Raw genomic sequence first — 22,368 nt, 5'->3', positions numbered from 1 at the left:
TTACTAACTCTGGTTTTACTTCTTGAATCGCTTTTGTCATTTAAAACTTCCTCTGTTCGTCAGTGTCTAATATTAAAAACAGTTTGATGGTCTGAAAGTTTGTTGTGGCAAAAAAACAAAAACAGAAGAAATCCAGAATACTATAAACAGCAACTACATGGGAGATGACAAATAAAAAACATAATTTATGTATTAAAACCATAGAATTAGTAGATTAATGTGACATTGTTGAGGAGCAGCCTGTGGTTCTGGTGCTCCAGTGAAAGATGATAATTCGGTTTTATGTTGAACCTCGTCCAATGATGGCTCTGGGCAAACCAGTGTTTAACAAAGACACGACAAAGTACCAAACCCGACCGGCTCTGCACAGGGCGACGCTACGATCGACATGAATAAAATCCCAACGGTCCACGGTGACAAACACGCAACAACTAAAACTGATTCATAAAAAAGGAATCGCTTCCAAAACAAAATAAAAAACGTCCAAATGTCCGACGATGTGGTCCTGATTTAAAAACAATAAAAACGAGCCGGCGTCTTTGGGCTCTGGAGACATCCCTCGGTCCCTTCGCCCGGGTCCGGTGGAGTGTTTGGGGGCTTTTCCTCTCAGCGAGGTGGATGGGGTGGAAGGAGACGGGGCAAATAAAGCAGCTCCAAGGTAGAAAACACTTGGAGGAGGAGAGAGAGAACAACTCAAGTCCTTCTGAGGGTTTTGTAACCGGGCCGGCGGCCGCAGACTCACGCAGCGATGACGACAAACCAGAGCAGTGGCAGCTAGCGGTTGTTCTTTGCCGCCTCCTTGGCTGCCAGAATGAGAGGAGTGAGGCTGGAGAGAGGCTTGGCCATCTTCAGGAACTGGTGCTGGGAGAGGAAATGAGGCGGGATGGAGACAGAAACATCCATTTAAAATAAAACAAATATGGCTACCTCAAATGTTTCACAACTCTGATGCATTTATAAGCCTGTGGCAATAAGCAATTCATCAATAATCTCATGATAAACTAAAATAAGCTCAATCTTTATTTATTGTTTTTGGTTGTTTTAGTTTAGATAGTTAAATTATCTTCCACTTTCACTGTGGTGTGTATAAAATTAAAGTTCATTAATAATGGTACATTAATACTGGTATTGATACACCATTATCAATATGTTACTTGAAAATGGTTTCAAAACAATATTATCATCTATTGGAAAAATTCTGGGACAGTTTATTGTCCCAGAATTAGTTTTTCATGACTTGATTAGTAATTTATTTAGAAAGAAGCTTACAGCATCTCTCTGGTTTCACTTGGTTTTGTTTTTTCTCATGAACACACCGGACCCGGCTGTACCTGCAGTAGTTCTTTAGCAGATCCTCGTTTCTCCACGTCCATCTCCAGGCATCGGTTCAGGAAGTCTCTGAATATTGTTGACAGTTTCTCTGGGTTCTGCAGCTCCGGCGTCCCATTGGTTGCTATGAGATACAGCGCCTAAAAGAAGAAAAAAAGCAACATTTTTAGTTTTTTTTCCCAGAATGCAAACAGAGCCTGAAGTTGTAGTAGCTTTACTTTACTGCCATCTAGTGGTTGACTTAGTAATGGCTGAATTAAAATCTGAACGTCCTTCAACTACATTGCAGCATCAATGAGATAAATTATGTTGCAATAAACAATAAATCAATTAATTGCATGATTAATTGAAAGGAGATAAATCTTTGAGAATGTGCCATAATGCCAGAATTATATTTATTGAAAATGGTCTCAAAACAACCATATTTATCGAAATAACTTCTGGGACAATTTATTGTCCAGCAAAATGTGTTATTATGACTGATAAAGTCATGGTGTTTGTTTAGTAATTCACATAATTCTTTGACTTTGAGTCAATAAACCACAACTTCTAATCATTAAATAAAAAAGATCCTCCTAACTTTGTGACATGGAGATCATTTTCTACTATTTTAAGCTGTAAAATCTTTCTCTGTTAGCTAAAAATCTTAATGCTAAGTAGTAAAATATCACAGATTAACTTTAGAAGGACACCGTAACTATATTTCTTCTAAAAAAATACCTAATACTAAACATAAAAAATGCTTTTAACTTGATTTTAAGTTGAGTCTGAAGCCCCGGCTCTCACCCTGAGGGGATTCTCGTTCAGATACGGCGGCTCCCCCTCCACCATCTCGATGGCCATGATGCCCAGGGACCAGATGTCCACTTTGGGCCCATAAGCCTTCCGGGTCACGACCTCTGGAGCCATCCAATAAGGAGTCCCCACCATGGTGCTGCGCTTGCTCTGCTCCGGAGTGATCTGGGCGCAGAATCCAAAGTCGGCTAGGAAGTAGAGAGAGAAAGAGCCGGACCTCAGTTAAACCTTCCAAAGTTCAGGTAAATAAACTCCTATGTTCAATGCGGCAAGTTAAATATTTGTACAAGAGGCATTTTGCTAAAAGAAGCAAATAAATGGGAGTGTATATAGAGAGCAAAGAGGGGTTACAGTAAACCCACCACTGAAACAACCCTGAGCTGCCAAGCAAACCCACATGGGCGTGATTTTCCCTCCACACCTCTGTTTATTATGAAAGGCTGCATTTCCCTTTATGAGAGGGCATCGCCTTGGTAACGGTTTCCATGGTTTCCAGACATTTCCCCCAAAAAACCCAATTTTTTCTCAGGTCTTCAAGACTAGTTATAACATATAAAATACTAAAGTTAATTTAGAATTTATGACAAAATAAATAAAATATGGAAAAAAGAAAATGATGAAAAAAATTGAAAAGGGAAAGAAAAAGAAAGAATAGAAGATGGAAGAAAAGGTGGAAGAAAAATAGAGAGAGAACTAAAGGAAGAAAAAAGACAGAAAAGAGAAAAAGAACAACAAAAGAAAGGAAATAGAAAAATAAAGAATGAAAATAAAAGAAAAAGAACAAAAGGAAAGAAAAATAAAAAAAGAAAGAAAGATGGACACAAAGATTGAAGGAAACAAACTTTAGAAAGAGAAACGTTCTCTGAAACAGAGCGGAGTTGTTTTGTGAAAGAGGATCAGGAAGTGAAGGCGTGACACTGACTGAGCTTCACGGAGCCGTCCATGCCCAGCAGGATGTTGTCGCTCTTGATGTCTCGATGGATGACCTGGTTCGAGTGGAGGAACTCCAACGCCTGCAGACACTGCAAAGAAAACATAAACTGACATTAAAAAATACATGCAATTAACTGAAAATTACCTACTTATTAAAAATGTTGCTTTTGATTAAAATTAATTGAAACTAATTCAAGGCAGCACTGAAGGAAACATGGATCCTAACCAGGGCTGAGTTCCATTTAGATTCTAAACAACAACAAACTCACTAATGTAGAATTGGAATGCACCTCTTCCCAACACCTGGTGTTTCATACCTGTGTAAGTCAGATTATCTGCCACTACAAATCTGAACTGTGGACATTTGACCAGATTTATGTGATCTGCACTGGACCGAGGAGCCTGGTGTCATTTCTCCTTTTGGCCCTGTGTGGCTGGAGGAGTTCCCCAGGGACAAGTGTTCGTACCACCCTCATTTATTTTGCTTATCAACAATTAGGACATAACATTTTTGTCATTCTAATTTACAAATATAATGCTTGTGAAAATGTGATTAGACCTGCTGCATAACAGGCGGTTATCTAGAATTGAGTATGATTAATATTGTCAAGTGCAACTTTGTGTCAGTTTAAACATGTTTTAAATTACTTATTTTAAAACACAGCTCAATTTAATTTCATGTTACGTTTGATGTGCTTTTCTGACGTGTTTTGAAGAACTTTGTGTTTTTATCTGTGAAAGGTGCTAAAAAAATAAAAAATGTACTTACTTTCCAAGCCATGTTTCTTTAAACATTAATGGACTGAGTCAGAAATGGCATGTAAAATGCTCTTTAACAACCTCAGTACATCTTAAATAATTTACATTTGGATGTAAATTATTTGACTGACTAATACAATAACTGTTAAGAAATCCTGTTTATTTTTCCTGGTTAGCTAACTGTTAGGTATTTCTTTAAAGATCAGGGCTTTATATAACCGTTCACCCCTTGATAACTATGTGTTTATAAACCAGACGCTTGACATTTAAGTATTTATTCTTCTACCTCTCTGCACACAGCAGCAATCTGAGCTTCATCCATGCAGGTTTCCGTGACGACGTCAGTCAGCGAACCTCCAGCCAGGTACTCCATCACCACCCACAGCTCATCGCCGACCAGGTAGCTGCACCATGACACAAACCAATACAATGAGCTGCTCTGATTAACACAAAATATATATCTGAAAGTATCCAGATGTTAAAAAAGAAACATCTGTAACGCAATGACAAGAACAACAATAATTCATTTTATTTAGGGGCACCGTTCAACATACCCATGAGACTGCTTAAAGTCAAAGTAGGGCAGAATATAATAATTTACTTTGTCTAATAAGGTTTAAGACTACCTTATAAGACTAGTTAAAACCAAATTAAAATAAAATATTACAAAAATAATATTTAACTTAATAGTGAAAGTGAGTCAGTTTAAATGTAAATCATCAGCAAATTGGGTTTAATAGATTAAAAAATGTTCTATAAATCAAAACCTCAAATACATTTTATTAGTAAACTTTGTGTTTTCATATTTTTGTCTTCATAATAAAATTTTATCAAAAATAGAAGAATAAGCTGTTATCTATGTCTCGGCACCTCTGAGAATAAAAACTACATCATCTCTCAAAAGAAAACACGAGGCTGTCCTGATGTTGGACATTTTCTGTGGAAAAATATATATATATATTATTTTTTTAATTCTGGCTTTAATATTTAAATGTTTGCTGAATATGTAAAGATCCATCGGCGTTCGGCCAGAAAGCAGCGATCCAGCTTTACCGCACCGAAATGAAATGCAACTCTGAACAGATTTATGTTGCTGAACTGTTTAACAGTCGAGAACAAACGCATAAAACACGGCGACAGGGAAATGCTGTCTCCATGGAGACGACAGCGCCGGCACCAGACTGCTCGGTGTGTTGCAATCAGACAGGTTGCTATGACAACCAGACATGCCACAGACGCATGGTTACCACTCAAAGTATGGTGGACAGGGAGGGGGGTAAAAAGAGAAAACAGGTCTTTGGATGTTTTCCTGAAACTTCCCAGAGCAGCTCTGTGGGTGTAAAGGGAAAGCATCAGGGCCGAGTGTTTGGATCCGACACTTTCTGCATCGTTCAGGTGATTCTGGACGCTGAAACCTCCCGGAGAGGTCAGAGAATACTTACCCAAGTCTCTACTTTTAAACATGTAAACGGGTCAATTGTTTGGAAAAAAATCAAACAAATAAAGGAGTTTTTAGAAAAAAAAAACCCTAGTGAGTCTCAAAAAACAAATAAACTACCTCAAACTTCAAAGCCAGATTTATCTTTTAATCTTTCCCTGCAGAAGTCGGAGTCTGAACAGCAGCGAAACATTTTACTCTAAGTCACTTCCTGAGACACATGTCACAACTGGCAACTTTAAACTGAATAAAGTTTGACATCTGTGTTGAAGCTTTGGTTTTCAACCGATAAAAATTCTTCAAAATAAGAGCGTGAATATGAACTTCTTGCAGTGGGTGAAGATCTTTTTCCATCCCAATAACTTTACTTCAAACATCAAACAGAAATGGAGCAAAATAAGATGCAGAAAGTGGAGAACAAAATATAAACATGAATACAATATCTAAGGGCTTTAAAAATATTTAGTCTTGCAATGGCAGGTAGAATTTGAATTTAAGTTAACACATTAGCATTAGCTTCCGCTAAATACTATGTTGATGTAGGAGTTTAGTGCTTTAGGTTTAGTGTAGCTAACATTTAATTAGTCATTCCCATTATTGGTATAGTAGATGCGAGAATGCAAACTGTGTTAAATTTACCACTTGTCGCCACTAAACAACTTTAGTTGGAATAAGTATCCGATTCCAACTTTAGCATTAGCTTCCACTAAATACCACTCTGGTGTAGCGTTTTACTGTTAGCTGTTTCGTGCTTTAGGTTTTTAGCCTTCCACTGGTATATTACATGTGTGTATGCTAACTGTGCTATATCTACCATTTGTCACCACTAACAACTTTAGCTGGAGTCAGTGTTTGAAAACGAGGAGCACTACCTGCTTTAAGTGTTGGAAAGCCTAATCTAACAGCTAAAAGCTTTCGCTACCATCTCCTTCCCACATATTCTCAGCCTAAGGCTGTGCTGCAAGAGCTAACCTGTCCAGGTAGTTGACAATGTTTGGGTTCTTGTTTTCCCTCATCACCAGAATCTCGTTGATGATCAGCTCTTTCTTTGGCTGCTGCTGCAGGTTCATCTGTTTAATGGCAACCTGACAGGAAAGAAAAATACAAGAAAAACATTGAATATATATNCTCCCAGGCCTCTGGTAGAGGACCCGAGCTCAGAGGATGAAAGAGACCACCCACGGAGGGTGAGAAGGGAATTTTATATATATATATATATATGTGTGTGAGGAGGTGCAAGGAGTCTTTATGGAGTGAAGTGGGCTAATCCTGAGGGTGAAAGTGACGGATTAGCTATGAAATAATCCAGGATGTTTCGAGAAATTACATATGTTGCATCTTTCTATTGTGTGAACTTCACCTGAACTCACAGTTTTTCTCTTCTTTGTGTTGTTTTGCTTTAATTAAAAGCATAAAATTAACCGACATTCACTTTACATGTCACATTAGAAACTTCAAACTAGATTTTTATTTTTAATGTCAACTGAATCCAATTTATAGTGAATATTGTACATTTTCAAACATTTTATTCGGGTAGTTTTTCTACTTTGCTTAGCAAAATAACCAAAGTAGCTGGTTTTCTTAATGTAATCATCAGAAATGCATTATCTTTCAAAGATAACTTTATTTTTTAAGTATTTTTGTTTGGCTTTTTTGTAACAAATTGAAAGAGAAGAAAACAAACTGACCTCTTGTCCTGTAGCGATGTCTATAGCTGTGTACACCGTACCAGAGGCGCTAAAAGGGAAAGGAAAGGGAGAAAGGTCTAATTTAGACCAGCTGGAGGCAAAATATACTTTTACAATAAAGACAAATCTTCCTGAATAGTTCAGAAAAATAAAAAGAGAAATATTTAAACTCCTTTAGACAAAAAACAAATTATGTTTTCACTATGAAATCCCATCTATAAGTGTATAATAATTTATATCTTAGAAAATACGCAAGTTAATTTCACTTTGATTCAAATAAACAGATTTATTTTTCTTAAAACTATTTTAATAAATAAATCTGCCACTATGACAGTGCACTCTGCATCAACATGTACTGACAGATATGCATTTGTTTTTATAAATAATTGTTTTTAGTGAAACAAAAACACCAAAATGCGTAAAAATGTATTTATTTTCTCAGATATCAGGCTATGTATGGACTAGGCCTAAAACAAAGTTGAGGAAAATTCATTAAAAGCGTGTTGGCGTTTAATTATTTAGTATTTTTTTAATGACTAAGCTTTATGTAATTATGTTTTTCATAAAGCACTCACCCCTGTCCTATTTTTTCAAACCGAGTATATTTCTTCTTGGGATCTCCCACGCTAACAATTGTCCCTGAGGAGAGAAAAGAAAAGACAAAAGCAGCAGAAATTAACTTAATGAGGATGTAAAAACAGCAACAGCATAAAGACCTCCAGAAAATAATAATAAAAAAGAGTTTTTAATGATAATTTAAAGATGATTTTATTGGATAGAAAAGTAAAGTGATTTTCTATCCATTTAGAAACTACTCTACAGCAAGTTAGTCAAACTCATTAACTTTAATGCTGCATGCAAAACAAAGGGAAAAAATATTGAAGGAAAATAATATAAAAATAGTTTAAATTAAAACAAACAAACAAACATAAGAGGCAGGAAAACAGCTGAAGAGTAAAAATTGTCAACAGCAGGAAAGATTTGAGGATTAATTCTTGGAAAGAACCACAAGTGATGACGGAGAGAACGAACAGCCAATCAGATTTGAGGATTGAGCAAGAGTGGGCGGGGTCAAGTCTGTCAATCAGAAGCGGAAGGACAAGCAGTTTCCTGCTCTTACCAGCAGAGGGAGACCTGAGCACATCTGAACAGGCGTGGCGCAAGGTTTAAAAATATACAGATTTATCCAAACAGCATCACTAATATACATCACAGCATTTTATCAGGGGAGTAAAGCTTTATTATTTTTTTATTTGAGCTGCAGTTTTAGTCTCTTTGTTGCCACAAAGAGACAACAACAGTTGTTAGGGAGAACAGCTAAAAATAGACCAGAAGTTCAGCTCAAACAAAAACACAGCAGCTTAATCATTAAGTTGGTAAAACTCACTGAGCAGGAAACAATAAGGGATGATATTTTTTTAAATTAATTGCCAGATTCCTAATAATCAAATTAACCCTCTTAATGTCAATGTTGCTGCTTTCTCTTATCTAAACTTAGAAATGCTAAACATTTCATTCGTAAACATTATGTCAACTAAAAACACTTTGGTCAAAAACTGTTTCTGCATTTCTGGGAAAATAAGCTGCTTTAATGTTAAGGAAGAAAATTACTGGAAGATAAATCAGATAAACCTGAGTAATTGAGAAAATAATAAATAAACTGCACAACATGAGCTTTTTTAGCAGATAAAGTACTTTCATCCCAGATGCAGTTAGTTTAATGTTTAAATAACAGAGGAGTTGCAGAAGTCAGCAGCAGCTCGATTAAAACCTTAAAATAAACTTAAAATCTGCTCCCAGAAGGAAACAAAGTGATAAACAACATCTGATAAGACAGAAAGCAGCAGCTGCTCTCAGTCTGCAGTCAGGAAAAACGGCTCCATCTTTCATTCTGGATCTGTGCACTGCAAAAACACAAAATACTAACCAGTATTTTAAGTCTAGTTCTAGTACAAATATCTTAGTAAATATGAAAGAAAACAAATCCAAGTTACAAGTAACTTTTCAGCAATAATTAGGAGCATGTTTAAGTCATTAATTCTTTAATACTGATTTAAAAAATACTAGTACAAAAGGAAGATTATTTCAGCTACAATAACAATTTTTTCCCATGTTAAAAGTGAAATAATCTGCCAGTTGAACCAGTAATTTTTCATCACTTAAGGAATTATTTACTTGAAGCAAGATGCTATTTCTTGCTGAAAAGTGACGTTTAAGCTAGCTTTATCTTACTTAAAGTGCACTAAGATATTTTCACTAGAAACTAAACAAAAATACTTGGTGAGGTTTTGTATTTTTGCAGACTCAATTTTTTTAAACACAGTATAAAATTGGCTGTCCAGGTTTTCTTTAGTATGATTTAGGGCTGAAACGATTCCTCGAATGGTTCGAGTACCTCGATTACTAAAATTCCTCGAGGAAAATTTACCTGCCTCGAAGCTTCGTTAATTTATGTTTTATTAGTTAGCGCACCGTGTTCCGGCCGGGACTTCATTTGCGTTGCGCGGAGCTCTCACTTCCGCCTCTGAGTTGTTGACAAAAGCTAAGTCTCAGCGGCATAAAGTCCAATCTTCAAGATTGGCCCGTGGGGATTTTATTGATTGATGATAATGCCCGACTTTTTATCGTTTTTGGGGAACCAATAAGCATCCTTAAAATGACTGGGGAATGCCTGGAGTACGGCAGCATTTCTCCTCCGGGGCTGCTGGTTGAAAGCGAACGGCGGGAAGAGCGCTGAGGTGAGCGGATAGCCTGAACAGGGCGGGCGGCTGAGTAGCTGATGCTTACCGTGTAAATGTAGCTTTACCGACGAACCGCACAATAAATTTCATATCCCGGTCTGAAGAAACGGGTGGCGGAGCGCATCGTACATGGCTGGTAGATGAGTTTCTGAGTGTGACCAGTGAAGGTGTCGTAAATATCCCGTATTGCTTCCCCCGTGTTCGTCCCCCGGTCTAACGGTTCGTCAGTCCGCTGGTCTATTTCCTCCCCTCCACCCCATGTTCGTTCATTCGCCCTCTCCTCCCACTCCAGGCGGCATTTCCCGTATTTTCAAACCCAAAGCGTGACAGGTTAGGTGGCAAGGTGAGTTTAATTAATCTATTAAACTCACTGAAGATGAATACATAAACTAAAAGCTGGATTGTAGACATTTTTATAAGCATATTTGTGAGCCTGCCTCTTTGTTATTAAATTCAATATAATTTCAGATTTTTCTATAACTTTTCTTCTGGTTAACTTAGAAAGTGAGCTATTATTGTTACAGGTTAGTTTTCTAAACTACAAAAAAGCAACTGTTAGGGATGCTCAAATATGAAAAATTGGACTGATATTGATATCTGATAGTAACATTGGTATTATGCCAGATTTACCAATATTTCATTTTATAATTTTTTTTATCCGATTACTCGATTAATCGTAAGAATAATCGATAGATTACTCGATTACTAAAATATTCGTTTACAACAGCCCTAGTATGATTTAACTTTATTTTTATTTGATTTGCATCACTCTGACCAACCAGAACATATCAGTTCAATCAGGGAAAATAATTAATTGTTTATTTTTCGACTCGGTCAACAGGAAATAATTTCTGAAATTAATTTGACTTTATTATGCTCTAAAAAAGTAGAAAATATTGAACTTTTTTTTAATCAATAAAGTAGTATAAGGATGCATAATCAGTATTTGGATAGATTAGATTAAATATCATTGCTGAAAAGTTACTAGTGAGTTAGTCTTGTCTTATTTAAAGTGTAATAAGATATTTGGACTAGACACTAAACACAGTGACTTGGTAATATCTTGTGTTTTTGCAGAGTCTTGTGCAGCTGTGTGAAACCAGAACAGAAGCAGCCAGACTTACGTAGTTTCTCCAGGATCTCCTCGTCAGACATCTTCTTCTTCTTGTTTTTATCTTGTGCGCGGGGGAGAGACGGGCCGGGGGCGGGGCTTGCACTGGGGGGGCTGCTGGGAGCCGCCTCTGCAGGTGGGGCGGGGGTAACGGCGGCAGCGGCGGCGGCGGGGGTTGGTGGGATGATGGGGGAAGTGGCTGCATCTTTGGTGGAAGGAGGAGGGAGTGGCTCGATCACTGAGCGGGTGTAAATCTGACGATACAAACAGGTTAAACTGGGTCAAACAACGCGCTTAAACTAAATTATGCTTTAAAAAGTTTGCAGCAATTTAGTACTGAGAACCTTACCAAGAAAAAAATTTAAAAAGCACAATTACGAAAGTCATAATATTACAAGAATAAAGTCATACAAGAATAAATTTGAAATAATATGAGAATGAATCATAATATTGTTGGAATAGTACGATGTCTTTATTCTTGTAATATTATGACTTTATTCTTGTAACTTTACCATTTTTTTTAATTTTCTTAGCATGGCTTTAATACTCAGGTGTAATTTAGAGAAGATCTTTAGCCAAGTTTTATTTTAGCGAGAACAAGTTAAAAGGACAAAAGGTAAAATCTGAGCTGAACGGTAAGGAAAAGTTTTAACACTCCTCACCTGACCTGCAGGACAACAAAGAGCTTCTTTGAAAGAGTTTCTCTATAAAAACCTGATTTTCCCTGTGACTGATCTAAACACTGAAGGCTTTGTCTTCTTATTATACCGACAATCACTTCACTTGGAACATGTTCAGTCACACCAAAGAAAAAAAGAAAAAAAGACACGGATGTGACTGAAAACTGACTTCTTGTTTCCTCTAAATTAATTAAAATTGCAGCTGTCATTTAATTTTCTGCAGCAGAAATAGTTTGTATGTAAAGTTCAAATGATGGATGGAAGAGGAGGATTTTGTTCAGCCTCAGAGGCATTTCGAGGATAATTTTAACCATCCTATTTTTATTTACTTTGTGAAAAAAACTTTCAAATGTAAAGTTTTAAAGCTGCAGCATGTAACTTTTATAAAAACAAATTTTTTATATATTTGTTAAAACTGTCACCATGTTATGAAAAATTGCTATGAGACAGATAACCTGTGAAAATAAAATTAATCTACTCCACTTTCTCCTTGAACCATTATTACCTCTTGACCAAAAACAACTAAGAGACAGAAGAAGGTTCTTAGTGCTGTCAATCAAGCTCTTGTACTTGCTGCTAAATGTGCTAAATAAGGGAAAACAACTTACCGTTACAGGAAAACTGCTTCTCCGCCATTATTGGATGCTATGCTAACTAGTCGTAGCATTCATGATGGGCTCTACGCCACATGGAGGGTGGTTGACAGCGCTAAGACCCGCCTCCTGGCTCTGATTGGTCGTTTCTAGTTAGCACTTAGGAGAGGTACTCGTATAGGTGACAGTTTCAATAAATACGTATAAAAATATTTTTGTACAAAAGCAGCTTTACGGCTGAGTTTCTGATTAAAGTTTAAAGGATGCATGAATTAAAAAAACGATAAAGAAAGCGTGTTTGTTTCTTGCCGATTTGGTGTGTTCAGGACGTGGGGCGATCACCGGCGGGGGCTCGGCCTCGTCTTCATCTTCATCCTCGGACACGGTTGCTATGGCGGGCGTCTCCGACACGGCCTTGGAGCTCTGCGTGATGTCACAGGGGAGGAATGGGCGGAGCCTCAGTGACTTTACAGTTGCATGAGCGATCATGGACACCAGGCCCAGCATTGCTTCCTGCTGTCACTGCGGCTTCCTCTGCTGCTTCTTAATCTCATCACGCTGCCGTTCTCCTGCCTATCTTCAGCTCAACTTCCCTCCTCTGCTTGTTGTTCGACTCAACCTGCGTCTCCGTCTGCCCATGGTGGGCGGCGTCTGAAAGCCCGGCTCAGGTCGGGCTCCTGGAGCCGCGCTCTGTTCTGTCCCGGTGTCTGTGTGATGCTCAGAGGCTCGGCCCGTGGCCAAGCTGCAGGCAGGCAAACGGCGGAAGGAGGAAAAGATGCTGATTCACAGTGCAGGGAGGAAGAGAGCATCTCAACGAGCGCCTCCCTCTCTCTCTCTGTTCAGCCGTTTGGTTTGGGGGCGTCCGTCAGACAATGTTTACAATTTGGGCAAAATGATGGCGTCTCTTTCAGGGTTAATGAGCGCAATCTTTCAACCAATCAGATCCAATAAAATAAATGTTACAAGAAGTTAGAAGAAAATCCCCAAAGCTCACACTTAGGTAAACGTAGCAAATTTTGAAGGTGAAATTATGATTATCTAAAGACTTTTAAAGATCTTTACAACATATATACTAAGATTACAGAAGGTGAAATATATACTTCTATCAAAATACTAGAGAATAATTAACAGAGATCATTTATACAAGTTTTAAAGCTTGTGACTAATAACAGAATTATTCTTACCGTTACGATGGAGGAGTTGAAGGCGTCTGCAGTTTTATCTGCAGGGAGATAAAAATAAAAACTTTTCTCACATCGCTTGGTTTAAGTCTGGAGGTTAATGTTGGACACAAAGCAAAAACATTTTAATCTGACGATTAGTCCTGCTTCATTTTATGCAATGACAAAGCATCTCCAAGTCTTAAATAAACTGTTGTCTCTGTTTCTATAAATAAAGTGTTGCGTTTTCATACCTGTGAAGCTCATGTACTTCTGGCTGTTGGCCGTTTCCTTCGAGTCGTAGAACTTTAAGACGTCGAGGACGGCCTGAGGATTCTTCTTCTGCTCCAGTTTGGTGATGTTGGACGTCTGCAGCAGCCGGGCCCATTGCTCCGGCATGCCCTGCAAAACACACACATTTTAACAGTTATTGCTTCATGCACTCATTTGTATTTACAATCTAAAGCAACTGCATGGCAGCCATTCAGCTTCATGCAAACCCAAAATGTGACCAACATTTCACTCTGGGCCAATCAGGAAGGAGCTACTTTTGCTCGCTGTGAGGTGATTAATAAAGTTTTCCAATTGTGATTCTGATCAGCTTGAAAAACAAAAGTTGTCCAAGTTTAACTATTTGAATTAAACTACATTTTACACTTTTTTTGTCTCCAAAAAAAAAAAGTTAGATATTTATATTCATGCTCTTATTTTGAAGTGGGTTCTCTTTCTTTCTTTTTCCCCAAACAGGAAACAAACAGGAGCAAAATAAAACTGACAGCAGAGGAAAAAAACCTTAAAACTATATCTAAGGTCATTAGAGAACATCTCAGTTATAATAATTAAATTGGTGTTTGAGTGTTGAAGTCTTTCAACGTCAGATATAATTTGAACTGAAGTTAGCGTTTTAGCATTAGCGCTGCTGATGTTTATAATTACTGCTTTAGGGTGAAAACAACGAACTTTTTAGTTAGCTATGTTGTTATTTTTATGTTTTTTATGACAATAAAAAGCCCAAGTTCTCTTGCATTGAAGTTTTGAAATGTCTTATTGGGAAAACTTACTATTTAAAGTCTAATAAGACGTTTGAGCTCCGCTGACCAATTCAATAGTTTTCCAGACTTTCTGAAAGTTTTTTTAAGTTTTCTTCAGACTAATTATTCCTGACCATCTTCTGAGAAGTCTCTTTTCATTGGGTCACTTTCATGAGCCCCACTTCCTGAAAACATGTTAATCAGATGGAGACTTTTTTCTTCAGCTCTTCTTTTGTTTGACATTTGTCTAAAATTAGGTTTTTTAAGCTGTCATGATCAGGTAATCAAACTGGAGTGAAAATACCTCAAAGTAAAAATAAAAAACAGTGTACAGATGACAATAAGGGATGGACTTATTGAATAAGTGCTGTTCAACCCAGGAATGTTGTATAACACAGCAGTCTTGTTGCATTTGTACCTCAGTGAAGCAACTGGGTCACATCTCCTTGTTTTCCTGCTCTTTCTCTCGCTCTCTTCTGTCAGAATCAGTCCATCACAAAGCCGCTCAGTTTCTGCTCCATCACTCCATCCCTCCTCTGACCTTTCCTTCATTTTCCACCCATGCTTTGCTAATCGTCGCTGCCTGTTTAGCAGACAGTGAGGACTCTTTGCATGAACATATATCACTGAACTGTGACCCAGAATGCAAACAAGGAAACAATAATCATGCACTCACAGAGAAGATGGGAGTTTTTTTTTAGTTTTGCACACAGCGTTGGACTCGCACATAAAAGAGCTTGGTCAGGCGGATCAAGTGACTCAGCTCAACAAGACGGCCTTTGTTTGATGGGACTATTTTAAAAAACTTTTCTTCTGTGTGTCTGCTTCCATCAAGCTCACGAGCAAACACACAAATATTCACGCAGCAATGAGCTCTGAGGCGATAATTAGAGTGGCGTTCAGTGGGGAATGTTAACAGACTTACAGTAAACTCCCCAGTAACAGCATCAAAACCGACGTGGATGGTGTGCTCAAAGTCTGACGGCAGAGAAATCTCAGGACGTTCCTTCTTCCTATAGGCTGAAAGAAAAGAGAGAGAGAGAACCAGGACAGTTTAAGGATATTTTAATTTCAGCAGGATTACCCAGACGTTTTCTTCTGGCGTAAACTGAGATGGATTTGTTGCAAACCGGACCTCAAAAGGCCAAGATGCCATCAGGTTATTAAATCAGCTGTAATAGAAATCCCTCATGGGACAAACCTTTGTGGTAAGTGAATAAATAAGAAGAAGGAGGAGAAAAAAAAGACAATAAAAGAGAGAATTAATCATAAAAAATACATAGAGAGCAGTTTTAGAGAGAATTATAACAACGGAGACGCCATATGTTGTAATTTATTCCTGAGGGAAATCATAACTCCAAATCCTCATGGGATGACGAACAATGCAAGGACCACCAGCCGGCTGCAAGGCATCATGGGTAATCTGTCTGGATGTGGACATGTGGCGTAAATTAGCCTAACAAAATAAATAAGTAAAAGGGTTTTGTTCCAGGCAGACTGTAACACAGACTGCTACAGGAGAACTTTCCTGCCCACAGCCATCAACATCTACAATAACTCTTTGGAGAATTTGGAATTTAATTTCCCTTTGGGATCAATTAAGTATTTTTGAATTGAATTAGAACTTAGCTATATTTATATAAGTGTGGATCACAGACTGTAGCTTTATTTAGCTAGATAAAGCTACAGTCTGTAACATTACAGGAAAAGGAACGAAAATAAAATGCCGTTTTACAAAAGCAGCAGGCTGAAGCTTTCCAACTTGAAGCACCTGAAACAGTTTTCATCCGGATCTCTGTGCACATGCAGAGGTGTGCACGGCTCGTCTGGCATCCATGTTTTTGTTTCACGCCTTCATTGCTCAGTTATGTGGAAGAGGAAGAGCATCATGAGACTTCACTTCTTCTGCAGCAGCGCTCTCTTTGGTCCTTATTTAACATAATAAAAAAGTCTCTGCAACTTATCTCAACTTGAGTTTGATGCTAAACTATTATTTTCCACTCTGATAATAAAAATGGTAAGAGAAAGTCGTCATCCTCCTGATTGGGTTCATGCGCAGGTTAACCACTGATATGTGCTCTTATGAAGGCTGACAGGCGAGCGGCTAATTTGTTATTGCTAAGCTTAAATTGCCTTTTGGCAAACAAAACAGCAGTAACTGTGCAAACAGCATGGATTCATGAACAGCTCTAAAAGATTACAAAAAGCAACAATTCACATTTATGGAAAGTCAAGAGCAGATGAGAAACTTACTGTCCCAAAAGGTTACAAAGTCGTTTAGACTTTAAAATCTGAAAACGATTATTTTACTAATGGAGTATTCTGAGATTTCTCATTTAGTCACTTAAGATTTTTTATGCAACATCACAAATAAATAAAAAATGCAAATAAATAATTATTCTTATTCTTAAAGAAAGTAAACATTTTACTGCAACAAAGCAGTTCTTTAGTGAATCCTTGATCATTTGTAGCAGTGGATTCATCTGCAGCTAAAATGACATTTCTAATAGTGCAGGGATAATCTGTTGATTATTTTATTAACTGATTAGTAATTAGAAAAAGATGCTTCATAGGATTTTTTCCTTTACAAAGAAGGTTTCTAATCTTTAATTGAAACTGTACATTTTGTTTGTACAGTTTTAGCTTAATTACTACTAGTGTGTTTTTGAGTCAGTTTGCTCCAGCTCAGGACTAATCAATTACTAAATAAGTTTGTAATTATTCTAATAATTGATTGATCATTGTTAATCCGATTATTTGTTTCTTTTGCCCAAATGCTTTTTTAAATTACTCAGCCCTATTTCAGTTTTAACAATATTAAACTTGTAGGTGAGTTTGAAAAAAGCAAAAACTTTATTTTTAAGAAGACTTATTTTCATGTACGGCAACACTTATTAAATAAAACAAACACGTTTACTGCTGAATGAGGTGTGTGTGTGTGTGTGTGTGTGTGTGTGTGTGTGTGTGTGTGTGAGAACTGCAGCCAGAGCAACACCTGCTGAGATCAAAGTTAAGCCTTCATGTCGGCTTTAATAAGGATTAACAAACAACGCGTTGATAATCTTCATCAGGTCTGGAGGAACAAAAAAAACTCTGCAGATTATCATGGACTGAGTTATTCAGAGCGTTTCAACGACCTGGGTGGCGAAGGAGGAACCACACATCTTCCTCCTCTCACCTCAACAGGAAGTGTGTGATTTAACACCAACTGTAAAACATTTGAGTCACCTTTAGTTGTGTCTACTGGCTTTTGCTCTTTAAGTCAAATAAATTTAGCGAGTTTAAGATTTTGAACCTAAACGTGAGTTTGTGGAAGATAATCTTACAGTAGTAAGTTGTGTTAACATTTTATTAGAGTTGAATAAACTAGAGTTTTTAGATTAGCACTTATAAAAAACTGAAAGAAGAAAAAGACAGGAGTGGGAACTAATTTAGTTCACACTAAATGTTTTTTTAAGGTTTTATTGGCTCTAGTGGCCTTTATTTGATAGTTAATTGGCAGGAAGGTGGCTAGGGGGAGAAGACATGTGGCGGGGGTTGCCAGGCTGGGAATCGAACCTACAGCGGCCACGTGGAGGACTGAGGCCTCTGTATGTGGGTTGTGCTTAACCCCTGCGCCACACAGCACACCCCACATTAAATGTTTTTGAGCTGAATTAATTGTGATGTTTAATAAAATTCATCATCAGATCAGAAATTTTGTTCATGCAATTTAAAACAAGAATTGAAATTATTATAAAGTAAAATAAGTAGTTACTTTAACTTGTTATTGTGAGTGAAAATACTAGAGAAACATTTGTTTTAACTAGCAGATTTTTTCTTACATTTTGTGAAATTATTTGGTTTAAATTGCAGCATTAAGTTAAAACTCACAATTCAAGATTAATTAACTTAAAAAACAAAGTTTAGACAACTTTTCTCATGTTATTAAATCAACTTCATGAACTTTAATTTCTGAGTTAAAACCAAAAAAATTTCTTGATGACTTAAATTACATTTTCAGGACAGCAGGTGGAGTTTCATTTTCAAGATAAACCACCTTAAAATGTTTTACAGTGTAACTGAAGTTCATGCTAAATGGTGCATAAAATACTAATTATATGAAACCCTGGCTCTGTCTAAGAAAATAATCCATGTATGTAAGTGAGGAAAATCAGGACTACAGCACCTGTATTAAGCAGGAGTTTTGTAATAGACAGAAGAGTTTAAGTTTTTCTGACACAGTAAGGCCAGACAGATGTACTCCGTCCTACTCTGCTCTAACGCGAAGACGGAAGCTGCAAAAGGTAGAAAAAGATAAATTACAAAAGGTTAGAGCGTGTCTTCTGACTACTGGTCGACTCTGATACTAAGAATAACAATTATAGTTTTAAACTGGAAAACATTTTAAATATCCAAAATAAACAGAAACAACAAATAAAAGCAATTATAAAATCTCTGTAAACAAAATTGTCCTTCAAAAAAGGGATAGTTGAGATCAAAACACCAAACTGAAGACTTTTATCATCCAGTTTTGGTAGAAAGAGAAAAACAATAAACCATGCAGATGGAAATTACTGAGCTGGTTTTAATTTATCCCGTGATTCCCGTGATTAATTGATTAACTGATTATTGTGATATGCGGTTTACTGCCAAATTAAATCAATGTAAAAGATGTTGAATATTTATTTTTAAGCAGTGGTAAGTGAATGCAGCTATTTATCAATATTTTACCAGTCTGTTAATGGGTTCTATCATACAATCTGCCGTAACCGGCCCCTGGAGGACGTTTGTGATCCTGTTGTGGCCCAAAATGAAAATGAGTGGAGAGCGCTCACTCTTATCGCTCCCGGTGAGGATGAATCGGATGGAGCGGTCCTTCTTCTTCTTGTCCTCCGGGTTGGGCGGCAGCGGCTTGGAGCCGTGGTTCAGGGGCGTGGGGTCCTTGTTGCAGGAGCCGATCATGGTGCTGGTGTTCCTCATGGGAGGAGCTGGAGGCTTGTCCTCGACCTCCCCATTATCAGACATCTTCAGATAGGCTGCAACTGGCCGCTCCTGCACAGAAACGGACCAATCACAGGGAAGATGCTGTCAGAGGACGAAACGTCGGCCAATCAAACACAAGATTAGTAAATATTCACCAAATTATTAGGATCCAGTCGCAGCGTTGTTAACTTTGATATTAGCTCCATTTAACTGCCTTGTTGCTAAAATCTCATTTGGCAGATTATTGAGATAAAAGAATAAACCAACAATTCTAGTTCATAATTAAAAGAAACAAACAAGTTAGAATAGAATCAGCTACATAAAATATGTTTAATAATATTTTTTAAAACAAATTTGTTCTCACATAATGAGATTTCACTTTTTGAGCTCATTTCAGAATCACCTGCTGCTAGCCAAGCCCCTCAACTTAAGGTTCACACTTTAACATGAAAATGGCTGCAAACAGATGTACAACGGCATATCTTTGAAAAGTATTAGCAGAGCCTCCTGCAAAACCAACAAGAGTGCAACAAGTGGTTTCTGGATGTTAAGTCAACAAATAAAACACTTGTCTTTTCCAGCAGCCATTGTACAGCGCATACAGCGATAAAACCAGTTGAGCAAACGTGTTGGGTTGCTAGGTGACGGGCAGCGCTATAACTGGGAGGTTTTTGAAATGGTTTGTTTTCCAGACACTAAAAAACATCAACTTATTTCCAGAAAACGGCTGGAAAACGGAAATACAAAAACATAAAAAAAAAATAAACACATACATACATGTATACACATAATGTGTCAATTTATGAAATAACTGCATGTGAAACGCATTGCTTAAAAGTTACTATATGTTAAAATCATTTACCATTATTGTTTTTTTTAATGTGATTTCTGGGCTGCAGTGCTCCATAAAATACTTTAAACGGTCCTGGTTGTTCATCATATGGTGCAACTCACATCTGATTGGTCGGCCTGTACAGGAAGTCCACTGCAGACCAATCAGAGCAGCGTTAGCCCCGCCCACTGAGTTTGAAGTATGTCGATTGTCAAAATTACAATCAAATATTTCCATATAACTGGGTACGGAGAGCTTTTGTGATCTGCTATAAAGACATAAGAAAGTAAGTAAATTAGATTATTTCACTGTAAAAGCTGGAATAATCTGCACTATATCTGCATTTTTATGCACATCCCGTCTGTAAAAAGAGTGAGGAAATGCGTTTCTTTGGATGTCAGACGTCAATGCTTTAGTTAATGGAACAAAATTTCCTTCCACTCGAGGGAAAATCTTCTAAAATAAAATGAAATAAATGGACAGTTTCCATTTGCTCAGAGCGGTCAGTTTGATCTACAAACACCAAGCTGACTAAATCACAGTGTATGTTTTTTCTGTTAACATGCGTGTACTGACTCAGAGCTTAATGAGTCTTGGTCGAAAGATAACACCACATTTATCCACTTTGATGTGTAAGTGTAACCTGCAGTTTGCACACACAGCTGAGAGGCAAATAAAAAAAAAGCCAACGTAATGACCGGTTCTGCCACACACAGAAATACACAATCAAACACTGAAGCTAGGAGCTAACCTCTTATAAATGCTCCAGTGAACACAGAGAGTCACGAGGAGGAGGATGTATGTAGGTCAGAGCTACACGAGCAAATCAACAAACAGAGGAAAACGTGAAATTTACAGAAATTTACAGGAAACACAATAAAAAAGAAAAACTTTCTCCATGTGTTTTCAGCTGTTTGTACAGGAAAGCTGCTTAATATTTCTATCCTTCCACCTTAATGCATAAACGGAAACGGCTCCTGATGCACTAAATTTGTCAAAGCCAACTAAATAATTCACTTTGACTAAAATAGAAAATACTATTAGAAGAGACTGAATTAACTCTGAACAGAGACCGGACGTTGAGCTTGAATTATAAAACATTTCCTCTAAAGTTTGCAGCTTCAGACTGAACTCGTCTCATACACAGCTGTGTTTTGTGCAGCTGCTTGTCTGTTTACAGGGTTTTGATTGCGCCGCACCATTTTTAATGTGATTGTTAAAAATGCTAATTGTGCTGTTACAGATGGGTTTAAATCTCAAAATAAAAAAAACACCCAACACCTGCAAACTAAGAACTATTAAAGCTGCTTTCTTGTTCTATTTCAGGGTTAACCACAAAAAAAGTAAAAAAAATGTCAAAAGTTTACAGGAAATTTGAAAATTTCACAACGTTGTGTTATTAGGAGACTATTTACAAAACTTAAACACCAACTACAGTCTTAAAAAAGGCAATGAAATTCAATAAAAATAATATTAATCTTTGGCAGCTAAGATTAAATGTTCTTAGGTTACTAAATTCAAGTGATCTTGACATTTTCTAGATCCTTGTTTTGTTTAGTAATGTCTGCAGCTTGGTGAACCCAGTTTAACCAGTCTTTGCTATGACTGTTACTGGTGAATAAGAAATCCCTATTTAAAATATAAAAACAAATTATGTTTAGCCTGGCAGCAAGGAAAGCCTGGAGGCCCACCAGGCTTATAATACACTGGGTAAACCCTGTATCTAATGTTATTTTTCAGCTTTATGAAGCATCTGCATCTGCATCTGAAATACAACTAAAAAATACTCAGCATCAACAAATGGCTTCTAGTTCTCACCTTATTTAAGTTTAGAGCTCAATTTTTAACCCCAAAAATAAAAACAAGCAACAATTTGAGAAGTTTGTCAGCAGGAAAAGAAAAACGCTGAACCTCCTCAGAGCGTCGGTCCAAGAGCGAGACTGAAACCGTGAAGCCATGTGGACTTTTAACCCGTCCTGCCTCCCGCAGACGGTGACATCAGCTTGGTGTCAGAAGGTGAGTCACACGTGGAAGCAGTAAAAGTTCACAAATGCATCCAAATGTCCCAGAACCATTTGGGTCTTTTAATCCGGCACCATAACCCCAGAGGGGGAACGTCACCCGCACACGAAGGGCGGCAAGCACTTAGAGAGGGTGTGTGTGTGTTTGTAGCCATCTCGCATACAAACAGTCGTTGTTTAGAAGGAAGTGACGGAGTCTTTATTGTCTGCTTTACACACACACACACGCACGCACACACACACATGCACACACACACATGCACACACACACACACACACACACACACACACA

General features: G+C 37.5%; 1 protein-coding gene across 4 annotated transcripts in view; it reads right to left on the bottom strand.

Moving 5' to 3' along the window:
- Window positions 1-603: 603 nt before the first annotated feature.
- Window positions 604-22,368, bottom strand: part of pak1 (p21 protein (Cdc42/Rac)-activated kinase 1) — a 50,062-nt gene continuing 28,297 nt past the window's right edge. For 3 of the 4 annotated variants that reach the window (XM_007552356.2, XM_016671688.1, XM_016671689.1), the window contains 14 exons: window positions 19,076-19,292; window positions 15,184-15,278; window positions 13,482-13,629; window positions 13,252-13,289; window positions 12,377-12,490; window positions 10,808-11,048; window positions 7,518-7,581; window positions 6,943-6,991; window positions 6,227-6,339; window positions 4,103-4,220; window positions 3,047-3,146; window positions 2,116-2,312; window positions 1,332-1,469; window positions 604-861 (listed from right to left, as the gene is read on the bottom strand). In XM_007552356.2, the coding sequence (XP_007552418.1) occupies window positions 775-861; window positions 1,332-1,469; window positions 2,116-2,312; window positions 3,047-3,146; window positions 4,103-4,220; window positions 6,227-6,339; window positions 6,943-6,991; window positions 7,518-7,581; window positions 10,808-11,048; window positions 12,377-12,490; window positions 13,252-13,289; window positions 13,482-13,629; window positions 15,184-15,278; window positions 19,076-19,265 (1,692 nt within the window). In that variant the 5' untranslated portion in view covers window positions 19,266-19,292 and the 3' untranslated portion in view covers window positions 604-774. The remainder of the gene's footprint in view (window positions 862-1,331; window positions 1,470-2,115; window positions 2,313-3,046; window positions 3,147-4,102; window positions 4,221-6,226; window positions 6,340-6,942; window positions 6,992-7,517; window positions 7,582-10,807; window positions 11,049-12,376; window positions 12,491-13,251; window positions 13,290-13,481; window positions 13,630-15,183; window positions 15,279-19,075; window positions 19,293-22,368) is intronic. The other variant, XM_016671690.1, reaches the window with a different exon arrangement.

The sequence above is a fragment of the Poecilia formosa genome, unplaced genomic scaffold (genome assembly GCF_000485575.1).
Source record: "Poecilia formosa unplaced genomic scaffold, Poecilia_formosa-5.1.2 Scaffold48, whole genome shotgun sequence".
Classification (NCBI taxonomy): domain Eukaryota; kingdom Metazoa; phylum Chordata; class Actinopteri; order Cyprinodontiformes; family Poeciliidae; genus Poecilia; species Poecilia formosa.
Note: the sequence above shows the minus strand (reverse complement) of the source record. Positions and strands in the feature narration are given on the sequence as shown.